The 24,049-nt window shown below is 38.1% G+C and overlaps 1 protein-coding gene across 3 annotated transcripts in view; it reads left to right on the top strand.

Annotated features, from left to right (window-relative positions):
• Nucleotides 1-24,049, top strand: part of RMDN2 (regulator of microtubule dynamics 2) — a 50,138-nt gene that overhangs the window by 1,784 nt on the left and 24,305 nt on the right. For 2 of the 3 annotated variants that reach the window (XM_076334276.1, XM_076334274.1), the window contains 4 exons: nucleotides 6,831-7,026; nucleotides 7,990-8,092; nucleotides 10,177-10,237; nucleotides 23,936-24,011. In XM_076334276.1, coding sequence (XP_076190391.1) covers nucleotides 6,831-7,026; nucleotides 7,990-8,092; nucleotides 10,177-10,237; nucleotides 23,936-24,011 — 436 coding nt within the window. Of the gene's footprint in view, nucleotides 1-6,830; nucleotides 7,027-7,989; nucleotides 8,093-10,176; nucleotides 10,238-11,045; nucleotides 11,125-23,935; nucleotides 24,012-24,049 lie in introns of all 3 variants that reach the window. The other variant, XM_076334275.1, reaches the window with a different exon arrangement.

The raw sequence follows: 24,049 nt of genomic DNA, 5'->3' as shown, positions 1-24,049 counted from the left end.
GGATCTCTTATATGTGTGAGTTGAGGAACATGCTGAAGGATGAGATGTACCTGGAGTCCAAGGAGAAGGACTATATTTTTGTATTTTCATACGTTACCTAATATAACCTCCAGTAGTAATGTAAAAATGGTGATGACATTACTCTCCTGTAATTGCAGCTTTGTTTTGATACAATCAGATTAGATACTTATATGCAATTTAATAAGGGTATGTTTATAGCAACTGCTTTTTTTGAACCATCTCCTCAGTGTGTTATACATACCTGTGTAGGCAGCATTATGTCTGTAAATTGCCTATCTTAAGTCACTTCTTTTCTTTAAAGATATATTAATTAACTAATATTTTGAAGACAGCAACATGCTGCATACAATAATTAATGGAATTCTGTTTTTTAAGAGTTCCTCCAAATTTATTTTTGGTTCCTGTGGGCAGAATTTCTTGTTGTGTTACATCCCAGCCTACATCCTTCACAAGTCTTATATTTTGATACTGTATTTTGAGACCTGCCAGTTCTATTATGAACCAGTTATTTATTTCAAGTATTCAGTATTGGCAGGGGTATTCAAAGACATTCCCCCTTCATATGGTGTAGAAACATTTCAGTTCTATTAGTTTCTCAGATTGTTTTATCCACTAGTTGGTTTGCAGAGACCTTTATATTATGCATAAAATCTCTGGAGATGTAGATAAGGCTAAAGGACCAGTTTATGAATAGTCAGGTTCACAGATGCAATACAGGGGTTATTCCACACCTAGCGTTTGAGAAGATGCCATTTTCTGGTCAGGAGAGATGCGTTGCTGTTTGGAAACTAGCCGAGGAAACTTGTCTGTTCAGGTTCTTCTGTGTGACGAAGCAGCTGATGAGATGATCCAATACAAGTGATTACAGTGTGCAAGAGCTTTGAATGTGTCCTTAAGAGAGGCCTTCTCTGGCAAGTATTTGTATACAATCAGAAGGAAGGAAGATAATTCAAGGTTATAGATAGTGTTAGTCATTTGGGTATGTGCTTTTCCAATGCTATTTTTTAATCCCTTTTGAAAAGAGGTGGTTTTTTCCTACTAACACCTTGTACTTGATGTGTTTGTTTTGCATATCTTCTCTAAATTTAAGATAACTTTTTTCATTTAAGTAATTTTCTTCTTGTATTTTTTTTCTTCCTCTTGCAAATGTTAATCCTAATGTGTGTACAGTTGCAATGTATATAGCTTTTTCTGAGGTCTTATGTAACTTTAATGACAGTGATGCATGTTCTATGAGAGTTTGCCATGAGAGATGATAACAACACACATTTTTTTCCATTTAATGTGCATCACCACTTCATGTGCTGTAGGTATAACACTGTGTGCATTGTTTCATACTGTTCCGTGGTGAATTCCACACACAATAATGCATTCAGTTGCTAGTTTGTGCACTAGAGAAATAATTTTTCTCTTTGTTACCGATTAAACATTTTTTCACTTTCTGTATTCTATCTAAAGTACATGCAACATGTTTCACTGCCTCGGCAGTATTTTCATGATCTAGAAGATAGGATTTTGCTTGTGTTAAGCACTTCGGGTTTTAACTGACAAATGGGTACATGCTGGGAATTGACAGACGAAGTAATCTTAAGAGTTTTATGGGCTTGTGCTGGATGACTACATTGGTTTCAGATTTGTAAACTTCTTCCAGAAAAGCTTTTAATACTACCTGGTTTTTCCATGAAATATTTGAAGCTGGCAGTCTCTGATATGGTCCTCGCTGCTTTGATCTGCTCTGGTCATATTCTCAATGTCACTGTTGGTATTCAACGCCTTGGGAAGAGAAGCTTTCTAGTTTGCCTTTCAAAAATTATATATTTCTGTAAGTGGAAAAATATCACATGCTTTTTAATAAATGAGATATATTTTTACATAATGACAGATAGCCTGAATGGGTGGGACATTGCCTGAATGCTAAAGAGCTTACGGTTTCTAGTCTGTGTTTTTCTGTATTCTATTCTTAATAGTTTGTTTCAGTTTCCATCATTTACTAGTGAAAACCTGTATCTTTAACATTTGAGACTGTGTAACAAGCACTCATTCATTTACAAATACAATAAATTGTGTCTAGATGGTCACCTGGGATGGAGAGTGTCACCTGATTCTCCTCTTTGTGATTTTAAAGCTGTTTCCTCCCTGATACAGCAGTGATGAACCATTGACATCAGTATCATGTTTGTCACTGGCCTTCAGCTGGCCTGGCATCCAAGCTTTTCAAATTAAATTTGGCATCAGTCACCAGAAAGATTCACTGCAGTAAATCCTTTTCCTACAGATGTTTTTATATTTTTTTCCTTGAAATAGTTTAAATATTCAGCAGGAAGAAACATTTCCCTTGCCTGCTTCTGAGTATCACTTCACTTACCGTTTCTTCATTTCTTCATTTATTTTTGCTGCCCATTTGTTTTCAATGCAACCCTCAGTTGACCTAAGAATCTGGTTTGCCAAACTTTTCCTTGAAGGCCACTTGTCATTGCTGATGGATATGCACTCTGCTGGGTCATACAGTGCAAATTTGATCCAGATCAGTCTGTGACACAGAGTCACCTTTCTATTGAATTAGCTGGAGTGGATGAGACGGTGTTTGTGTCAGCTTGTGATTTTTTTAAGTTGGCAGGGAGAGAACAGATGATATTTGACCTGTCTAAAAGCTGAAGTGTTGTGAACAGATGATACCTAGTTAGGCCCAGCGTCTGCCAATTTACAGGCAATCCAACACAGTTTTTGAACCAGCAAAGTGAGTATATACCACAGCGGTGTTTTATACCGTGTAACTCAGTTTTTTCTTAATGCAGTACTAGGTGCCTGAATTTACTGAACAGCTTAACTACAGTGTGGTGAGTCTCCAGCACAGTTTCCATTTGTTCTTTGAACTTTGAACAGTCCTTTGTGATCCAACTGAGTCCTGTTGATTGATCATTGCTCCTCACATTCTTACCACTGTTTTTCTCTTTTAAATAAAATCTAAAGGTGAAAACAAGTTGGCACTGATTGTAGACATTTTTAAAGTTCTTCCATTTCCTCAAATATTGGTCAATGTGTTTATCACATGTAAATACTCACTTTTCTATTTATCATCTGGTAAAACCTTTTACCAGGAAAATACTAGGTAAAATTGCAGATGTCAGTGTTGTTATATGAAATATTTGTAAAACAAACCATAATGACTCCTCCTCATTTTGTGTCAATTTCCCTTTTGGATTAGTGTCATCAGCCCTTAGACTCTTGGAGTTTTTAGACTGTGTTAAAAAGAATCTCCACTTCTGTTTGTGTTAGTACTGATTTTTTTTATAGTATTGCTCTTCATAACATGCTTTTCTAGAAGGAGTAGAGGTATAAGCCTGCTAGCTGCTTTGTTGAAGTCAGTTATCAAGCTCTTCTTATCGTAGTTTTATATCAATGATATCTGTTACACTCTTATTTTGTCCTTAAGTAGCTGGAAGGACTTCCTATCTTGTAATAAAACTGGCTTCAGTTCAAATTGGTAAAGTACAGCTTACCCAAGTTGTTAAGAAAAATCTTAGCTGTTTATTTTTTAAAAGTCTGTATTGCCTTCTTAACATGTTATGTTTTTATGCTTAAAACATTTCAGCTATGATAAGGATTGAATGGAGAGCTAGTAAGAAAATGGACATCATCAGAAACAAAACAGGAAAACATTCTTTATGCCTAGTTTGCCACAATGTTTGAAGTGATATTTAGTGTTTTATACTTGATTAAATTACCTTGCTGTCATTTTACCCCCACGACTCCTGAGCAATGGAGGAGTTTGCCTGGCGTGTGTGACTAGTGAGGTGGGAACTCATCACAAATAAGTCACGAAGCCCTTGGCTGTCACCTTGGTGCTTTTCCTGTGGAAAATGCTGGGAGGCAGCAATGTCAGTTCTGGAGCCAAAGAAGAAGAGACAAGGAGGAGAGGACCCTCTGAAGGCACTATGAAGTTACTTTTCTGAGGAAAGAAAGGAAAAATTTAGAGGAATGCTGATGCATCTCGGGGGTAACTAGCATGCCCAATCTTAAGCACTAGCAATTGTTTGCACTCCCTTGGGCATTTTGGTATCAGGACATTTAATTTCTGGCCTTCCCATGAAAAACACTATTCACTTCAAACCAAACTTGGAGAAAATTTTAAACATTTTGTTTCTTTTGTTTGAGAATGGCATTCTTCTCTGTTGGTTGTGTAGAAACTCCTGCCCCTTAGTGTAGCTCAGTGTCTTTTCATCTGTGTCAGCAGGCACAGGGTTGTATGGTTTGTTTCAGTCCCTAGGAACTACTGGCATTGCCTTACACTGAAAAAAGTTATTTACTGTTGTGGTTTTCACTTCCCACAGGTTGTTTTATAGGTGTTGTTTTGCCTTCTTTAAAGCATGCAATCAACAAGTAATTTGAAATTTATGGCATTCTCATCACGGTTTAAGATGGTCTGCTCCACATTTAAATTCTTTGAGGATTCATAAAGCAGATAAATAGAGGAGGTAGGAGAGAATTTCCGAGAACAGTGGAGGTGAGAGGGATTGGGGAAGAAATGACCTGTCCTCTCTGCTGTTTCTCAGCACAAATGTGGCCCAGAGATCATGTTTCTGTAGGAGAGGTGGGATGAGGAAAGCCTTGATGCAGTGCGATCTGATCTTAAAAGATTATTCTTCCATCATATTTTATAATTAGCTCCTTATGGGTTCACATTGTCTGTTAGATAGTGACCTACTTCACACTTTTTCCATTTGAGTCTCTCACTGAATATTCTCATGTGACTTGTCTGATGTCATATGGATTTGATGTTTGGCCATGACAGTTGGATACAGTGCTGCTGGAAATCTCTGATGGGCTTGTTTGGAATGACAGGGCTTGGCTGTCAGCCCAACCTTGGCCTTTATATTTTTGCTAGGATAGTAACATTTTCTAATAATCACTTTGGTCTGTTTTCTAACATTGGAACAGTAGTGATCATAGAAATTTTAGCAGATGTTTATGCAGCCAAGATAAAAATGACAGCATCAACATTGACTTCCAAACACTGATTCCTTACTTTTGTATCTACCTGCTTAGGTAGCGTTTGATGCAGTGCCCAAATTCCTGTAACTAAGGAGTCTTACGGTTGCAGTATTGTATGGGAATTTGAAATTGCCTTTACTGCTTAGTTGTTGCTACTTTACATTATCTAGTGCCCTTATTTTAGGTCAGTAATTGCACAAACCCTCAGTGCATTTATCTTTTAATTGGGGGGTGGGCATCCAAACCATGTAACGAAAGGTACTTTCCAAACATTCTTCACATCATAGGGTTATGTATTGGAGCTAAGACTGTCCCCCTCCCACCAAATCCCTTGCACTTTTGGTCAAGTTAGTGCTCTTACAAGTGCAGTCTATATATGATGTAGCTCTGCACCCACTTCAAAATAACTATGGAAGAACATTAATTACATTAATTAATGTAATATGGGAAAGAGGAGTCAAAAATACATTTGGATAAAACAATACATACATAAACCATGTGTACATGTTCAAACTGAAAAACAACATGGAGCAGAGCAGAGATGGGAAACTTCATAGATTCCTACAGATTTGTTTTACATAATCTTGATGATGCTCAAGTTGATGACACATCCTTTTAATTTTGCAGTTAATTTTGCAGTGAAACTGTCATGCCACATCTAGCACTTCTGTAGCTTGATAAGCAGTTGTACTCGTTCATTTACAGGCTGTAAGTATATCTGCTTGTGTTTTAGTTCTGGTCACTTCCGAAAGTAACGTATTGAAAACAGAATATTTAAAAGCCATGATTATTAACCTCCATTTATATTGCTAACATTCTATACTGGTTATATTTCTGGAAAAAAAATAGATTTTATATATTTTGACTGTCATGGCCTACTTTGATTATTCAGTTGCTTAATACGTATAGTACATGTCATGTTTTTTCTGCTCGTAGTTACCATTTAAAAAAGCTCTGAACCTGGCAGCTAATACTTTTACGTTATTATTTCTCATCAGAACAGTATTTTCAAAAGTGGAAATGCAGAAGATTAAGCTTTTCCATCCATTTTTAGTACAGAAGTAAAAAGCTAGTTTTTAAAAATAATGCCATTCAGCTGCTGCTATATGAAATTGGAGGACCCTAATGTATGCTCAGCACTTTGGACAGTAAGGCCGCTTGCTTATGTCTTCATGGTATTTATGGCTTTTGTAAATATTTCTCTGTCCTTGATTGCATTGTGCTGAGTACTTGTGCGCTAAGCATAATGAATTAATATAAGCTCTTTCCCAGTTTCAGATATTCTGACCTTCAGAATGTTCAAAAGAAATAAGTAAAGAAATTGATAACAGTGATGTTATTGCTTATATTTGGATCTTACAAGTGTTTAACAAAACATCGTATAAGTGATTCTTATAGCACTTACATTTTGGTTAGCAAGCTCATTCCTATTTCAAAAAATAGGGAAATTGAGGTAAAGAGTTGAAGAGGCCTATTCAGGGTTACAGAGCATGTCTTAATACACATTAATGATTTAAAGTGTTCTGCATTTGAAACACAAGGATACATGTGTTTCTAATATGTATCTGCATTTTTTTAATGCAGTATTAGGCAGCAGGACAGTGTAATTACTTGCCTGTTATGTTTGGAATATGGTTGTGCTGTCCCTTTGAAGATAACAGTTTTGTAATAATAATAATAAGGTTGGTACCATGAATAAAAACTCCTTTAAGGTTGGACAACTGGAAGAAATTGTGCTCCAGAATTTTTGCATTTGAATTTAACAATGCTTTACCAATATTTTTAGAAAAGATGGTTATTATTTTCTGTGATTTTAGTTATCTTACAGCTCATACTGATTCTGAAGGAGACTCTGAGGAAGAAAAGGGATGTATGAAATCACTCGATGCCATTGTGAATTCAGAAGAAGAAGAAGAGTTATTTAATCTTTTACAGCAGGTAGACAATTTGCACAAGGGTTCAGAGGATGATAAAAAGGAGGGCTTCAGACTGCTGCTTGAGAAAGATGACAAGGTATTAATGGGTAAACTTAATATTATGTTGCTATTAACTTATGCTTGGCACTGCTTTTGAGAACTTCCTTAATACAAGCATTAAAATGCACACAGGAACGGAAGATGAAATTTCATGTGTATTTTCAAAAAACAGTGACAAAGAAGTATTTCAAGGTGGTGTCAATATTCATGCTGGGTAAGCATAGAAATTTTATTGTTTTATATCCCATCCAGGCTCAATAACTTTGAGGCTTTGTTTGATGTATGTGTTCTTGCATGAGACAAAGAAAGATCGTGGGCTTTTTTTCTACGTAAATGATACTTATTTTGCTGGTTTTAGAATGGTCTGTGTAAGAAAGTCCTGTGGAATTAAGTAGTAACCAGACCAAGTGTTCTCAAGAAATCAAACTATAAGCCTGTAATTTGCTTATATCTTTCTGGTATACTTTATGTGAATTTTTCCTTTGACTTTACTATGCACATGTGTAACTCCATCAAACCACTTTGAAATTTTATCTGTACAGTGCTTAATTCAGTGTACCACTTTCTTCTGATTTGGCAAACATCAGTTCTGATTATATTCTCATTTACATATTGAAATACCCAGGAAGGTAGATGAGATACTAATTGCGAGCGAATGTGGTGCTTATGGCATACCTAAAGAAAGTATACATTGCATCATTCAGGGATCTGTTTTGCTTTACTGCATTACCTTTTTATTTTTTATAATAAAAGAACTTTAAAACTGATTTATGAAATAAAACATCTTTAGACAGCCCAGGGTATTTCCAAAAGCTTTCTTCTCCTTTGGTTGTGAAAAATGGGTCATCTGGTTCTCACGTAAACTAAAAATAGTATAGAAGGATGCAAAATAACCAAAGATTTATGCCATGCTCCAATAACCTGCTTTAACCATTATGAAAGGAAACTGTTTAAATCACATTTTGATCAGTTTAATTACCCAGCTGTCCTCTACTTTCAGTATGAAAACTGTGTGGACTTCCTTTGGAGACTTGCACGCGCTTATGGAGATCTGTTTGAGATGACTACTGATGCTGAGGAGAAGAGGAAATATGTTACTGATGGTAAGCAGAGGAAAAATGTTTATGTAGAATGCCATCTGAATGTAGTGAAACATGCTTTGAACTTTGGTTAAGTTTTCCAATCCAAGGAATTTCCAGTCCAATAGATGGGAGCATTTGTACTATAATAATAACGTTTTGTGCAATAAACTGCCACAGTATACAACTTCAGTCCATTTTTTCCTCACTGGAGAGATCCAAAATTGGTGAAGAAGTAGTATTGTGGGTCACAGTTGAAGGCTGTTGACTCTGGATGGTGCTTTAAAATCCTGTATTTTGTTGAGAATCAGATGGATACAGAATGTGAAAAAAGACAGATGCTGTCAGCACAGTTTCTTAATTACATCTTTGGGAGAGCGAGAGGAATAAATAAGTGCCAAGGCAAAGTCAAGGTTTGTTTTTCTGCTTTCCTGTGGCAAAGGAGCGCTCCTGCGTATCAGCAGCCTCTTTTGTGGTGATGGTGGGGATGAAACTTTGTGAGTCTGGAAAAACTGTTGACCAGAAACAGAAGTCATGTGTGACAACTGATGTTGCTTCCAGGCATCTCTCCCTATGTGTCCTGTTTGACAGCTTAACCTCAACAAGGTTCTGATTTTCTTCTTCACAGCACTTTTTCTTTGTTGCTTTTAAAAGCATTGCCCTTTCTTTCACTGTCTGGATGCATATTGGCTAGAGGTACGGTACATTTCCTTTTTTGTTTTGGGCCACCTTCTCTTTATTACAATAAAACCTACATCTTTTCTACCTGTGTCACTCTCCTCCAGTCAACACACTGTTCTTGCAATGATCCTTTTTGCCTGTATCTGGGAATAATTCTCTCTCTCCTTTGTTTCTCCATTGCCTCTCCCTTTTTTGCTGCACCAAATTCAGGTTTTATAAGAGTATTCCAAGTTCAGGTTATTTTGTCTTTTGTGACTCTTCCCATTTTCTACTTTTTGTTCTCTCAGGAGTGACAACATCACTGACAAAGCAGTTTTGGCTGCCCTTTGTCATTCTTAAAGGCAGTGTCATGCCTTTGTGCTATCATTACATATTCCATAGCCAGCCTCGGCTTGTCCAAAGTCCTTGTCCCTATCCTTTTTTCATCTAAATACTCATGAAGACTTGCACTGTCTTAGCTACTTAATTGATACGGTCTTTGCTTTGGTAGCAACTTGGCTTCTTTGTATGGAAATCACCCAGTGCAGCGAGGATTATGACACAAACTAAATTACAACAGTAAACTCTGTTGTTGGCTCCTTTGCTTTTACCAGTGACTATGTGTAGCCTCAGTTGATGAAAGATAATGGCATAGCAAAAGACAGGGAGAGATAAAGAATGATGGAATGAAATTGGGTCTTAGGTGTAACCAGCCTAGTTTGGCTCATTCTCATGAAATGGTGGGTGGCGGCAGCCTTTTTCATCTCGGTTTTTGGAAGTGGTGCAGAGGGATTGAGACTGTGGGGGAGCTGGCAGTAGTTTCATGGTTTTTTTTTCATTCCACTGGGTTGGAGGACTGTATGCTGTTCTTTGTTTTTATGAAGTTAACTTGCAATACAGAAATGTCAGTGTGGCTTAATTGGTTGCAGCTGAGACTTTGCAAACAGCAAGCATCTCATCTGAACTTCTTACTGGGAGTGTGGGTTTGATCAAATCGCCTACTGTCATCTTTATTCAGTTAAAAGTGGAACTTAATGGAAGTCTTTGTGCTGGAAAGGAACTTCAACTAGTTCATTCCTGCACCCAAGGCAGGAAACAGCTTTGCTGGTTCTTCTGACAGGTGCTTCTCTAACCTGCTTTTAAGGGTCTTCAGTCTTACAGGCAGCACAGCCTCCTTTGGCAGTCCAGTCCAATCCTTCCCTGATTTAGCTGCATCTGAATTGGATTTTAAGAGAAAATACTAAAATTGCACCCATATTTATATATGTGTGTATGGGTATGTAAATGATGTAAAGCCAGGATGTTACATTGTCCATCTAAATGTTTACAAGAGCAGGAAGCAGTTTTTTCTTTGCAGCTAGAGTATATCAGGTTGCTTCGTTCTTGGGAGTTGCCTAAAATGTGGAAGAGTACAATAAATCCTTTAATATATTGTATTCCATTTACAGGAAAGATTAAAGCTGAAAAGGCTGTTCAACTGGATGCCAGGAGTGCTGAGAGTCACCAGTGGTAAGTTTGAGAAAGTGTGCATTTTTGCAGTTATACGTATTTATCAAATCCAACAAAAAAACCCAGCTGTCTTTGGCTCTATATAGTGCCCACAGCAAGTTACATTTATCATGCTGCAGTTTGACGTCAATTTCATAAATTATTCATTAATATCTCTTCATAGGTTTATGAAACTCAGTTATCATCACTTGCAGCTAAAAATTACATTGAAGTATTCTGTGAAGCTTTTACTATAGCATGGGAAACAACTCAATAACCATACTTCAGTACGTACCATGAAATGTAGAAGGGAGTATTTGCTTAAACCAGTATATTATTGCTTAGAGAAGCCATAGTTTTCCATTTACCTTCTCTTTCAACACTTTGCAAAATAATGTCATTTGACCTTGTATTTTGTCCTTTTATTTGTAATAATGTAAATTCTAATAATTAAAAATAGACAATGAGAGGACTATGGAAGTTTCAATTAACTTCTCAATTTTTGTTTTATCATGTCGTTTTCTTCCAAGTTTGGCACTTGGATTAATTTTGTAGACTTGCCAGGACTAACAAACTCTTTGCAAATGTAAATATTTTTTAATCAAATCAACATTATCAGGTAAAAGATAATTCTGCTGAGTTCTAGCTGATAGTTTCTCACCTTACTATTTTATTAATCAATTTTACTGAGCTCCTCATTTCTTTTCTAATATTGTTAGCTTTTCCTTTCTATTTTGGTTTCTATGTTCTTCATTAATATTGTCATTACACCTGTAGGCTGGGATTTCACTCAATTTTTACATATCTAAACCAAATCCTTTTATCCCAGGCTGCCTTCACAATCTCAAAAGAAGTGGCCGCTTCTGGAGTGCAGTTCATCTGAGTCCATTTTGCCCATCTGCATTAGGGTGAGATGAATTTCTCCTGAGGTTCAGTTGACAACATCTCCATTGCCAATAAAGGGAGTACATGTCAGCTAGCTCAGGTTTAGATACTTGATTAGACACAGATGTTTTCATTTAATTAGGTGACTCTCTGGCTTGGTCTCTCTCTCCTAAACTTCAAAGATGACTATGTTATTGTTCCACGCTGTGTTCCTGTGAATGATGCCATATTTCTATGATTCTTTTTCTCTTTCTGTTTATAACAACTAGCGATCCAAACACGCACTTTGTAACCGTGGGGTGCCAGGAGTGGTGTGCTGTGGGAATCTTGACTAAGCTTCACTGTCACAGACAGATTTGCGTTTGCTCTTTCTGATGTCTTGGAAGCAATGATGATGCCTGCCTGGAGGTGAAGCCTAGGCCCCAGGTGGCTATAATGTGGCACTTTAAGATAGGAGCCTTTGTTTTTGGCTTTACCCAGCTGCTTGTTAATTCCTATCAGCTGGAGGTTGCCACCTGGCAGCAAAACTAACAGGAGAGGATCATCTGAGCATCACTCCTCAGTGCAAGGTGATTTGAAGCCCATATAGCTTGAACACCTGCTGAAAGCAATTCACAGCCATTTCTGCTGTTTGTCTGACCACAGCCATGGTCACTTCTTCAGGGTAATGCTGGTGTACCCCTCTTAGCTAGAGCTATGTGTATAAACAACCACAAAATCACATGCAAGCACAAGTCCTGCCCCTCCCTCCCCTCCTCCCTCCCCTCCTCCCCAGCCCATGAGACTGAGAAAATCTCCCAGTATAAATACAACTTCACTGGCAGAAACTATGCTGATAAAAGCTTATGTGTTGTTCAGGGAGATGTAGGTGGTCTGCTGGACTTCAGATGTGAGATCCTGTACTGGCAGGCACATCTAGCAAGGGAAGAATTACGAGTGCAAGGAGATGTGTTCCAGAGGTTAGCTCAGAAAGCCTACTTGAGAGGTTTAAGAGGAAAATCTTATGTTTTGTAAGCTCCTGCTTCTTGTAACAGGCAATGGATTTCTGTGTGGTTTACAGTTTTCATCCTTTTTGTATCTGGGTTGCAAGTGAATGTGAGGGTTTTATCAGTTACTGTTGAACTGGTGGCTTTTAGTGATGTAGATGGACACCACAGATTTGAATAGTTTGGTATAATATTTTTTTTTCTGAATATTTTATCTGCTTGTCTTTCTTCTCTGAAGCCTTTCTGACTTGATGCATAGTTTTTAAAGCCCCATCCTGGTTATGCCACTCTAACTGAGGCTCTAAATACTGGGCAGAATGGACTTCCATGCTCCAGACAGACATTTGTATGTTTTTATCTAGCCTGCCAACTGTTGTTCAGTCTGTGGTTCCAGTAGATCCTTTTCTGCTGTGCTGCTGCTTAACCAGATGGGCTTGTTTTGTAACTACATTTCTTTTTTCTTCTTTGTTAGAGTACTTTACACACATCTCATTGATTTCATGTTGATTTCAGACCATTTGTCAGGTTTATTGAGGCGATTTAGGTTTGTAAATGCTTGCATACCCTCCCAGATTACAATTTTATTTTAAAAGTGTTTTGTTGTTTTGTGGGTTTTTTTAAATTGTTGGCTTCATTAATGAAATTACTGGAAGATAACGGACCCAGCACAAAACTTTGTGGAACACTTATAACGGTGGTCAGGTTCACATGAACCTGGTTCTGCAACCATCTACAGGTGATATAATCTAAGCGATATTTCCATGCTTAGATTTTGAGGAACATCAGGTAGGACAAAGTCAAAGGCCACATTAAGGTCAAGCTATACCCCATTTGTTGCATTCCTCTAATATTCCAGGCTTCTTTATCTTGTCAGAAAAGAAAAATATTTTTGTTTGATACTGTTTGTTCATGACAAACTTGCATTAACTGTTTTGTATGCTTCTGCACTTACAGAATAATTTATCCTGGAGTGCTTTCAGGTTAGGCTGGTTTGTCCATAACCTCTGTCCTTTCCTTTTTTTTCTGTAGATAGCAACTGCATTTGCCTTTTTCCCTTCTGCTGGGACTTTCCGCAGTACCCAGGAGATTTTGGTAGTCAGCTGTATGTCAGATCTGGATTGTTTGAGTCTGGCTGATGCAAATTTATGCAGTTTATCTAAACATATTTTACATGTTAATCCCCATGAACAGGAAATAAGACTTCAGGGAATCTTCCCTGTAGAAACTGTGCTCTCAAAGTTGTATGCAAACAGAATTTTGCCTAAAATCAAAAATACGTAAGACTGTGTGTGAACAGAAAACAGTGCAATACAATTAAGGCATGAAGAAACAATATGTGAAAGTAATATGAAATCCATAGTTTAAAAGGATAATAAGAGAGAAAACAAAACTTAAAAGAAAAAATAGAACAAATATACAAAAATACTAGGATCGCTAGTGAGTGGTCACTTAAAGAAGAATGGCGTACCAGTTTTACCTAAGGTCAGAGATGAAGGGCAGTACCCAACTCCAGATTGACACCTAAATGTACTGTCTCCATTATATGTCTACATGTGAGTGAGGGACTTGTCCTCCACTTATAGGGGCTGGAGAGTTAATGTTTAATAGGCAACATGTGCCATTTGGCGTGCCAGGATATTTGCATGGCATGGCAGATATCACATAGGACCTTTGGGGGTCTGTACCCTTCCAGGCCGGCAGCTGGAAGTGGTGGGAAACCCCAGGGCATCTGCAGTGGCAGTAGGCACCTGTGTCCAAGCAGGGATCCTCTGAATTGAACAGGGTCTCGATTGGCTGTAATAGGAGATTAGATACACAGATGAGAAGCTCAGCATGAATGCAAACTCAGTGTGAAAGCAATGCTGTCTCAGACCAAAATCCTTCCTTTTCATCTCACTGCCAACGTAAAAGTTTCTTAAGCTATGTAAGGTAAATAATCTTAGCCTGTGTAAGATAAGCCTATCTGTTTGTTAGACAGTTTTCTCATTTTTCACGTAAGGTTATCTCATTCTGTATTAGCTACTGCTGAGGAAGCTGGCTTTCTGACCTTGCCTAAGGAAAGTTTTGGTTGATTTCTTACTAAACTGTACTTTCTTATTTCTGAAGGGTTTTGATATTTCCTATCAGCACAACTGAGGTTTTAACTCACGTTTGGTATAGCTGCTGTCTATATTGTCAACTCATGCATTATTTCTAATGTTCTCTTAAACTGTTTAATATATTATGGCTTACTAAATGAGTTGAGGATTAAATGATAGGCCTGTTCTTTTCCTGGTCCTTGCTCTCTACTTACAGTTAACCCTTGGGGGGTAGGGGAAATATAAGCAAAGAAGAAATTAAATTCAGCCTTGTTGGTTTCATCTTTTGTAATTTTTTCCTCATTGCTAATTGTTCTGTACTTTCATTTATGTGTCTTTTCCTTCTGCTGTATTTATAGAGCCTCTTCTTATTGCCTCGTATGTCTCTTGTGAGTTGCAATTCAGTTTGTATTTAGCATTTCTGATATATATATCTTTAAATATGCCATCCAGTTCTGAGATATATATATCTTTAATACCTGTCTAATATCCCTAGCTTAGCTGTGTGCTCTGATTTTCACTTTTAGGGTCAATTACTTTTGGATTTTTAAGTCGATAGAGAGCACCTCCCTGGAGCTGAATTAGTCTTTAAAACTATTTCCTGCCTTTCCTCTGCATCAAAAAGGGTCACTTGCTGCTGTGCTTTTGAATATTGTCTCTTAATAATTCTTCTCTAGAACTTTTTATAACATGGCTCTTTTTTATGGTTTAGTTTTCTTCGTTAGAAATGTACATTGTGCCTGTCAAGCAAGGATTAGGGCTATAGACCTCTTTGAAAGTTTCTTTTGGAAGCTTATCCCTGCTGCTTGAAAGTCTGTTTACCGCGTAAATATGTCTTTGTCACACCCTGACTGACATAACTGTTCCAGTAAAGCCCTAGTGTAGACAGAATTATACTGACAAAAATATCCCTTTTCCAGAGCAGGTTTTTTTCCTGTTTTGTGGAACTGCTATAAGCTGGCTGGGAAATAGAATGTATCTTTTGCTCCACCAGGAGAATTTAGTGAAATGGTCTCATGAGCAAACTCTTGCTAATGTAGGCCTAGAGTTCAGCTGTCTTGCCTTACTTTTCGTATTTACTTCAGTTAAGAACAAAAAAATGCCATATATCTTCTTAGTAGGTCACCTATATTTTTTTATAAAACTGTATCATAAAATATATCAACAATAAAAATGGCCAACTTACTGATCAGAATACTGACAAGTAACCAATATTCATCCTCAAATTAAATTTGATAAAATATATGCAGAAAGAACAGAGCAAAATGTCTTGAAGTAGTCAGTCGGTTTTGGTAATGAACTTTTGCAGCTGCGAATAATTTTCATATCTGAATCCAGATTTTTGAAAACATGTGATCATACTTAATTTTGTAGTTGCCAGTGAGATCAAAAAACTTTCAGATTTTTTGAACAGTGACCTCTAAAAAACTGAAGTAAATGGAAACACTGGAAAGGAAAATATAGCTGTAACCTTTTATTATTTGTGTGACCACCCTAAAGAGAGGCAGAGTAAATATTCTAAGTGACTTGTTGCTTTGTTCAGCTGGTGTGAATTATTCAAGTTGTGAAGGAACTCACATGCGAAAGTTGGCATCAGCCAGTTGCAGGTCGTCTTGTTTTTTCCAGGCCTCAAACAAAATCCTTTTGTGGGTCAATGATTCCCGAATGATAGCTGTGAATCCTCACAGCTCATCTTGGACTGTGGGGCATCTTTATCATCTAAATTTTAATTGGAAGTGCTATGCGAACAATTCAGTGCTGTAGTTGCTTCAGGTGGCACCGCTTTACAACTTCACAATTTCAGAAAACACAAAATGTAGAGACATGTTAATAGTGCTTCTATTTAAAACTAAACAATCACTTTTAAGTTCTTTTGCAAAATAAGTAAGTTTTTACGTTTGGGGGGGTTTGTTGCCGTTTTTATTTCAAGAGTTTGGAAGAGGTCCAGAAGGCTTCTCTGCTGTTGCCCAGAACCCCGCACCTCCTTTTTTGCCGAGGAGGATTTGTTACAGGCTTTGCAAAGAACAGAAAGGTTACTAGATGTGGCCAGTGTTCGTGGCATTTACTTAGAAAGGTCATTCTTTGTGTTGAGCTTTGGTTTGTTTGACACAAACAAACTTAGTGCTGCCATTAAGTTTGGGTTACTCAACAGAACTTACCCACCGGTAGGAGTCGTATAGCACGTGTCTCATTTAGATTGGAGTGAAGTTATCAGGGGAAAACCTAGTAATTTTAAGTGAACACTCCCCCTGAACCACAGCTGCCCCCAAGGCTTTTTTCTATCATGTATATGTGAGTTACTCAGAAGCGCAGAAACAAGTTTCACAGGTTGTCCATGGAAGTGGGTTCCAGAGCTGACGGTCTCTCACTGAGAGTGAACGCTATGGGAGAGCATGGACTGGCTTCATTGAGGACATGAATAATTACCACTTGGGTGTTTTGGCGGACCTGTGTTAGTAAGCCAAAAAATGGAGAAGGATATAATAATAGAAATCGTATTAGCTTTTGTTAGTTGTAGAGATTTGTTATTCACTTCCAGGACTAATTCAAAATATTGACCCTTCTGTTCACGTATAAGTTTGTGCTAAGCTTGTGCCTGGGCTAGCACTGATGCTTAGGGTATCTTTGATTTTCTAGTATGACTTATACTTCTGAGTGGACTTGCTGTATTTGGTATACAAAAAATGAAAGAAGTGATAGTCCCAGGTAGAACATATTTCAGTGATGAAGCGTAGAGATTGCAAAGATACTGATAGGCTTCTATGTAACAGTGGAGTATCTAGCCAGAAGGTGTTTTGTATTACTTGAGAGGTACAAAGTATTCAGAAATGTAGAAAGTTGTGTTTCGACACAAATAAACACAAAGAAAGTATTCAGAAATGTAGAAACTCGTAACTCTTGTGTCTTGTCAACAGAAGATGGTAAAATCACTCATAATAGGACAAAGAACTGCTCAGAAGATGGTTCCTAAGAAAGTCAACTACTATTTTGACCCAACCGGGATTAAGTTTCTCCTGGATTAACTCTTAAGATTAAGTGATATTACTACCCAGCATGATAAAGTCAAGTTCTTAAACCCATATAACTTGGTTATTTTGCAGAAATGTGGGAAGCTGTGCAGAAGCAGGAAAAACGTAGGTCTTAAGGAAGAACTGCTATGTTGGCTGGCGTGTGCATGCAAAGGGATTTTACACAAAGTTTCCACAAAAAAGTGAATGGCATCTACTCTCAGTAGTAGAATTGTAACAGATAATTTGTCAGATTTGTAGGGTGCAATGGCATAAAAATATTTCTCTACTGAAACAAAACTCTTCAAAATTATAGAATATGTTGTAGGATATTATCATACTACTGACAACTTTTAAAATAAAATTCATACCGTGTTTCTCACTAGATTCTTGTAACCTTCTGCCCTTAATTATCCCTTATTTAGACTTAGAAGAGACAGATACCTTACAAGCTACAAGCATCTGTTTCTATCATACAGTCTTATTTTTCAGGAGTTGATACCTTGTCCAGAAATACTGCTTTCAGTCAAAACTTGGTATAACAGAGTTTCAGGTTAGTAGTTATTTTCCCTGTATTTGATTCATGGGATAACCAAAAAAGTTTTATATCAGTCTCTGTTGTTAATTGTGCTTAATCTTGGTCAATTATCTTTAAATTACTTATTATTTTGGCAAAAATAATTTAAAATTTCAAATACAGAAAGGCAAATTCAGAAGCCATTTCTGAAAAGCGGTAACTTGTTCTGTAGTAAGTGGATCAGAGGGATGTGTAGCTTCTTGTGTATTTCTGGTTAAAGAGCATCTAAATGAGAGGATGGTGGAAGGTCGTGCATTAGGACTGTGTGGTTGCTGGGGTTAGTGATTAGATCTGATAAAAGTGACTTTGTGTGCAAAAAAAAAAAAGAAATCACAATCTAGTGGGGGGGTTGGTTGTTTGGGGTTTTTTTTCTTTTCCACAGGGCAGGTCAGTAGAGTATTTCAGTACAGAAATGATGTTTCTCTGCGCCTCTGTCGTGGTTTAACCTCAGTCGGCAACTGAGCACCACACAGCCGCTCGCTCACTCCCCCCACCCGGTGGGATGGGGGAGAGAATTGGAAGAGCACAAGTGAGAAAAAACTCAGGGGTTGAGATAAAAACAGTGTAATAATTGAAATAAAATGATAATAATAATAATACTACGATAATAATAATAATACACAAAGCAAGTGATGCACAGTACAATTGCTCACCACCCGCCGACTGATGCCCAGCCAGTCCCCGAGCAGCGGCCCCCCCGGCCAGCTTTCCCCAGTTGATGTACTGAGCATGATGTCAAATGGTATGGAATGTCCCTTTGGCCAGTTTGGCTGTGCCCCCTCCCAGCTTCTTGTGCACCTCCAGCCTTCTCAGTTGGTAGAGCATGGGAAGCTGGAAAGTCCTTGACTAGTGTAAGCACTACGTAGCAACAACTAAAACATCGGTGGGTTATCAACTTTGTTCTCATCCTAAATCCAAAACACAGCACTGTACCAGCTACTAGGAAGGAAATTAACTCTATCCCTGCCAAAACCAGGACAGCCTCCCGCTGAAGGGAGGTAGCAGGTGTTGGCACTCGCATGACAGTAGCCCTTTGCAAGGGACTGAGCTCAGGTCTGTAGTCCAGCCTGTGAGGAGGAGTATGATGGGAACCCTGGGAAAAGGTTCTTGAAATAGCAGTGCATTGGTGAAACACTGCAGCATCCTCATGCAAGTGCGGAGGAGGTAGGTTTGAAATGTGAAAAGATCTATTTACTACAAGCTTTTTGACAGAGCGGTCATAGAGGAAATAATACTGGCAGCCTAGTGATCCCTATTACATTTCTGTCAAGGAGAATTGTTGTGTTACTATCTCTGAAAGCTATTGTTTCACTCTGTTTCCACATTTGTGAAGACTATATCCTGCTAATTTCTTCAAGATAGTGTTTGCAGCTATAATGACTAAAAATATGATATAAAAATAAAAGTTAAATTTCTGGAACACAGAAATTTAACACAGTTGCAGGTTCTACAGCCTCAGAAATCCAGAACATGGCATCCACATGTTCTACTGGTGAACTTCTGTGAATATGCATTAACAGCAGCATTTTTCCTTGTTTTGGTATAGTGTATGTGTTGCAATAAATTATTAAGCCAGAATTCTTAAATGTCCTTACTTTTGGTTGTTTGGGGTTTTTTTTACCAAAATATGTGTTTGTTTCCCGTGTGTTCACAAGCATCACCTACACAAGTGTGTGCTACATCTGATGTTTCCCTGGAGCTCAGCTTCAGTGCTTTGGTGAATTTTTAATATAAAAACTATATTTCTGCCAATTTCTACAGTGTATACTCAGTTGTATTCCAAGAAGAAGAAAAAAAAGAAAAGAAAACAAAACCCAAAGCAAAAAAAAAAAACCCCGCGAACAAAAAACCACCTAAACACTTCACTTTGCACCTTGGTGCATTTTACTTTGTGCATTGGCAGTCTTTCACATTCTTAGCCACTGCCTCCCTACCCTCACCACCATGAGGAAGGTGATACCGAACTGATATTTTACTTTTCCATGGAAACTTGTATCAGATGCATTTTTATAGATGAAATACCATGGTAGGAAAGTGATACAATTTTAGGTATGCAAACCTGTGATCTCTGGAAGGGTAATGCAACAGGGGTCATAAACAGTAATAGAAGTTGCAAAATGTCCCTCCATAGGAATTGATATCTCATTGAAGTAAATTAAAAAGAAAGCCTGAGGGTCTGGCTGCATTGCAGAGACTGTCAGAATACGTAAGTGTGTGAAACTGGTGAGTGAGGGAGTCGATGGCTAAGAAATAAGACGTGGTGCACGGGACTCTGAGCCATGCAGAGATGGGGAGACGCAAGAATACATTTAGAACTGGAATGGAAATGAACTTTCTTTTCACTGGGCCTCTCTTGTGTTACCCACACATTAGCCTTTAGTCATACTACCTTACATGTCGAATGTGTCTCGGGTGAAGAGGAGGGAGTGAAAAATGGGTATGAAACAGATGAATTAAGTTCTTTGGTATTAGTAAATATCAAAAATATCAAAAAACTCTCCTCCTTTTCACAAAGTCATACCAATTACAGTTAAGAAAAACTTCCATGTTGATACTAGGTTGCTAAAAGGGAGACCTAGACTGCTAAATGTAAGCCCTGTACCCACACATTTCCAAAGTCTACATGAAATAAGAGGTTTTTTTTGGAGTTGGGATACGTGGAAGGGGATGCAAAAGAGGGAGGAACAAGCCTGGGAAGATGTATGTTATTTCTGATTTTGGCCCCATGAAATTTATCAGGGAAAAGGCAAAACTTGCTGTATTTGAGTGTCCTAATGTGGCTTAATCTTGATTCGAGACTTTAAATCTTCTCTGTAAATCCATCTCATATGGGAATAAGCTGTGGTTGCCAGAGTCTAAGTGTTGGTAGCATCTCTCTGCATTTTTGGTATTAAAATTCAGGTTGCTTGCGAACATGCTTGATAAAACTCGCTGCATCAACCTACTGCTCTTCCTTTTGCAGCAGGTAAGGTATGCCCCTTACAGTTTTATCTTGTCAGAGTACATATAGAAATTCTGGAACACCAGAAGGGAAAACATTAATTCACCTCGATCTGGACCCCTCTACGTGAGGGCCACGTAGGCCCTTGGCATCCATCTCTGTCAACTACGGTTTCTTGTGAGTCTGAGTTTCAGTGACATCGTTTGTAGCAAAGGGACGTGGTGCGGACTTATTGCTGAGTTAGTTTCATTGCGTTTGTGCTTAGAAAAGGAGTGTTAGTTGTGGATAATTAATCTCTACGCTTCTACACTGTTTTCAGTAACTTTTCTTCCACCTGGAAATAACATTTTTTTATGTTAACAAAGTACTGTGTCTGTCTCAGTGAGGTTATGATCGTTATGTTTATTTAGATGAACATGTCTGTGGCTGGTTTTTTACATTATCCAGGGGTAGCATTAGCTCAGCAGTTAGGTCACTTCCTTGCAGCGCTTAGTTGGTACCATTTTCTCTTTATTTTTCTCCGTGAAGATATTGTAAGTGGTATTTTAATCTTGATGTTCAAAGGGCTCAAGGCAGGCAGTGGCCGCAAGGAAAACCAGTATCGCTTGCTCTAGTAAAAGATATGTCCGCTTTACCCATTTCATTGGATATTTGCACGTTATTGTGTGGGGTTTTGTTGGGTGGTTGGTGGTTTTTTTTGTAATTTCCCCTCCATAATTTTTATAATCGCGCACAAGGTGACGATGTAAAAAAGCAGTGAAAGGCCCCGGCCCTGAGGCTGCCTGCTGTGTCCGAGTGCCACCACGAGATGGGGCAGGTGACAACGGGGAGGGAAGGCCGAGGGCCGGCGGCGAGCGGGGCGCTCGCCCCGCCGGACCCGCGCTCCCGCGGCGGGCTGCTGGCTTGGCCGAGAGCCGGGCCCTAAAGCTGGCACGATGGTTTCGGGATTGAATGACAGGAACCGCATGGAAGCGTTTCTAGTTAGTTCCTTCCTCGTTTTCTCTGATCGTTTTCTTAATATTACCCGTTGGATCAGTGAAAATAAGGTTTGCTTTGTTTTTTAAACTCTTTGAAAATTATTTAAAACGCGTAAAAATTCTTTTCTGGGAAAAAAACCTTTTTTTATTGAAACAAAATGAATATGTGAAATGCCATAGAACTCCAAAATTTAAATAATTGATTTATGCCAATTGCCTGCCTAGCCCAGTTCAAAAGTATAAAATAGGGGAAAAAAAAAAAGGCTAATACATGAAAGACATTCTTATTCTTTCCTTGAAAAAATAAAATGTATTTAAAGCTAGTAGGTTAGCTTATTTTTCATTCGTTGAAAATTTTACTGGGATTTCCCTCCCCAGAGATTTTAGCTGTAAGTAGAAGTTTTTCTTTGAACTGGTTTAAACTAAGGCCCTCTTTCTTGTCACGCACAGACAGGAAAATATTGCAAGATGCTGGATTAGCTTGTTCGCTTTTCATTGTTTTCTTTTGTAGCAGCAATCCGTTTAGCTATGGTATGCTGAGTTTATCTGATTAGCACTTAATGAGTGAAGGGAATAGGGGAAATGTTGCCTGAGTTACTTAAGCCTGATAAAGTTTTCGGTACCTTCCCCCTCTTTCTAAATACCTGAACTTTCCTGACCCTCACCCCTTGCTTTTTCCATCGATTGCAGCTCGTTCCCATGTGCGGCGCGCTCCCCCTGCAGCTTCAACTGTCAGAAGTAGTGGTGCCGTTAGCTGGATTTTGTTCAGTGCACATTGGTCGCAACACACATCCTGCTCAGCAGTGTTTGACGGTCTGTCCGGAGCTCGTACAAATTCAACTGCTGTTGTTGTGCTGACTCGCGTGCCTTACCTGGGAACACTTGCTGTCTAGAAATGCAACCACCTGTAGCATGAGTATTTCTAACTTGAAACCATTAGGTATAACTGTAAGCAATAAAATAATTTCTTTAGTTATGTTAGCAGTGACATTTTAATGAGGATTCACTGGAACTTGAATAATTACATTATATAAAGAAATTAAAGAAAGCTGAGGTTTAGTAATGCTTAAAAACTGTGTGCGCCATACAGATTGTGGGTCTGTTACCATAATTAACTCGGTAAGTTTCTTGCATAACTCTCATGTTTTCCTCTGGACTTCAACTTGATTTCTCTCTTTAGGATTAATTTCTGTTTTAATTTGATATTGCACTGTAAAATTTTTAATACAAAAACAAAATTCTGAAAAAAATAGAGAAATCATCTGTATTAGTTTATGCTGCTTAAATATATCTTTGGTGGTTCTGTTAGTTTTATAAAAAAAATGCAAAGTTGTCTTAATACCAATGAAAATAGGTCCAGGGAAAGTACAGTTGACGTCTGTGCAAGAGATTCCTTATGCATAGCAGGTTCTATAGCTGTTGAAGTAATAAGGAAAAAGCAATAGAAATTTAGGTGGAGTGCCAATAAGACAATAGTGTTGCTTAGGAAATCTGAATCTTTGTAGGTAGGGACCTCTGAAAATATTTTCAGTTATACCTGCTTAGTAATACAAATTTTTAATAGAAATTAGCTCAGATTTCTTTTATCACTGTCAGTGTCCCCAGTTTATAGCAATAATAGTAATAATAATAGTAATAATAATAATAATCTTAGCAATAGGCAGCTAGTAATAGCAGTAGTGATCCTGTTAGAGCAGAATGTGTGTGTATGTTTTTAAATAATTTTAAAGACATTAAAAGAATGCTAGAGGTGCAGGAATGCACCAAGATGCTTGAGAAGGGTAGAAGGCAACTGTGAACGATTTTTGAAGTCTGCCCAGCTTTCTGCTGAGCACCCCCCAGGGATTTGCCTTCGCGGGTGAGGTAGCAGGGCTGATGGTGTTCATGTTCCCAGCGCATTGCAATGCAGAGCGCAGTGTGTCCAGATAAACTGCTGTCAATGCTGGAGCGAGTCTGGAAGTGTCGCGCTCTGATCTAAATGGTAGAAATTTTGGAGGAGAAATCCCTGTTTTTTCACTTGCCTGACAGCCCAAAGAGTGTCATTTAAACAACTTCTTGTTTCCATTGTTGTATTGTATTGTTTTGGTTTGGTTTTTTGTCTGCTTCTGAATATGTACAGCTCATGCCAAACTTCTATCCAGCCATCAAGATGGAAGAAAAACAGGTGTTAATCTGTGAATTAGGTATTGAAATATTTTGTAATTTGTTTCAAAGGTTTATTTAAATTACAAAAAGTATGTGTGTGTGTTTTTCTTTTCCCCTCTCAGGTTTGCAATTATGTGTGGCTATATGTCTCAGTTTGAAAGTGTACAAAACAAAATCAGGAATGGTTATCTCTTTAAGGTATGTTTTTGTAGGATTTGGGGTTTTTTTTAAGCTAT

This window comes from Aptenodytes patagonicus, chromosome 3 (genome assembly GCF_965638725.1).
Source record: "Aptenodytes patagonicus chromosome 3, bAptPat1.pri.cur, whole genome shotgun sequence".
NCBI classification, from domain to species: domain Eukaryota; kingdom Metazoa; phylum Chordata; class Aves; order Sphenisciformes; family Spheniscidae; genus Aptenodytes; species Aptenodytes patagonicus.
Note: the sequence above shows the minus strand (reverse complement) of the source record. Positions and strands in the feature narration are given on the sequence as shown.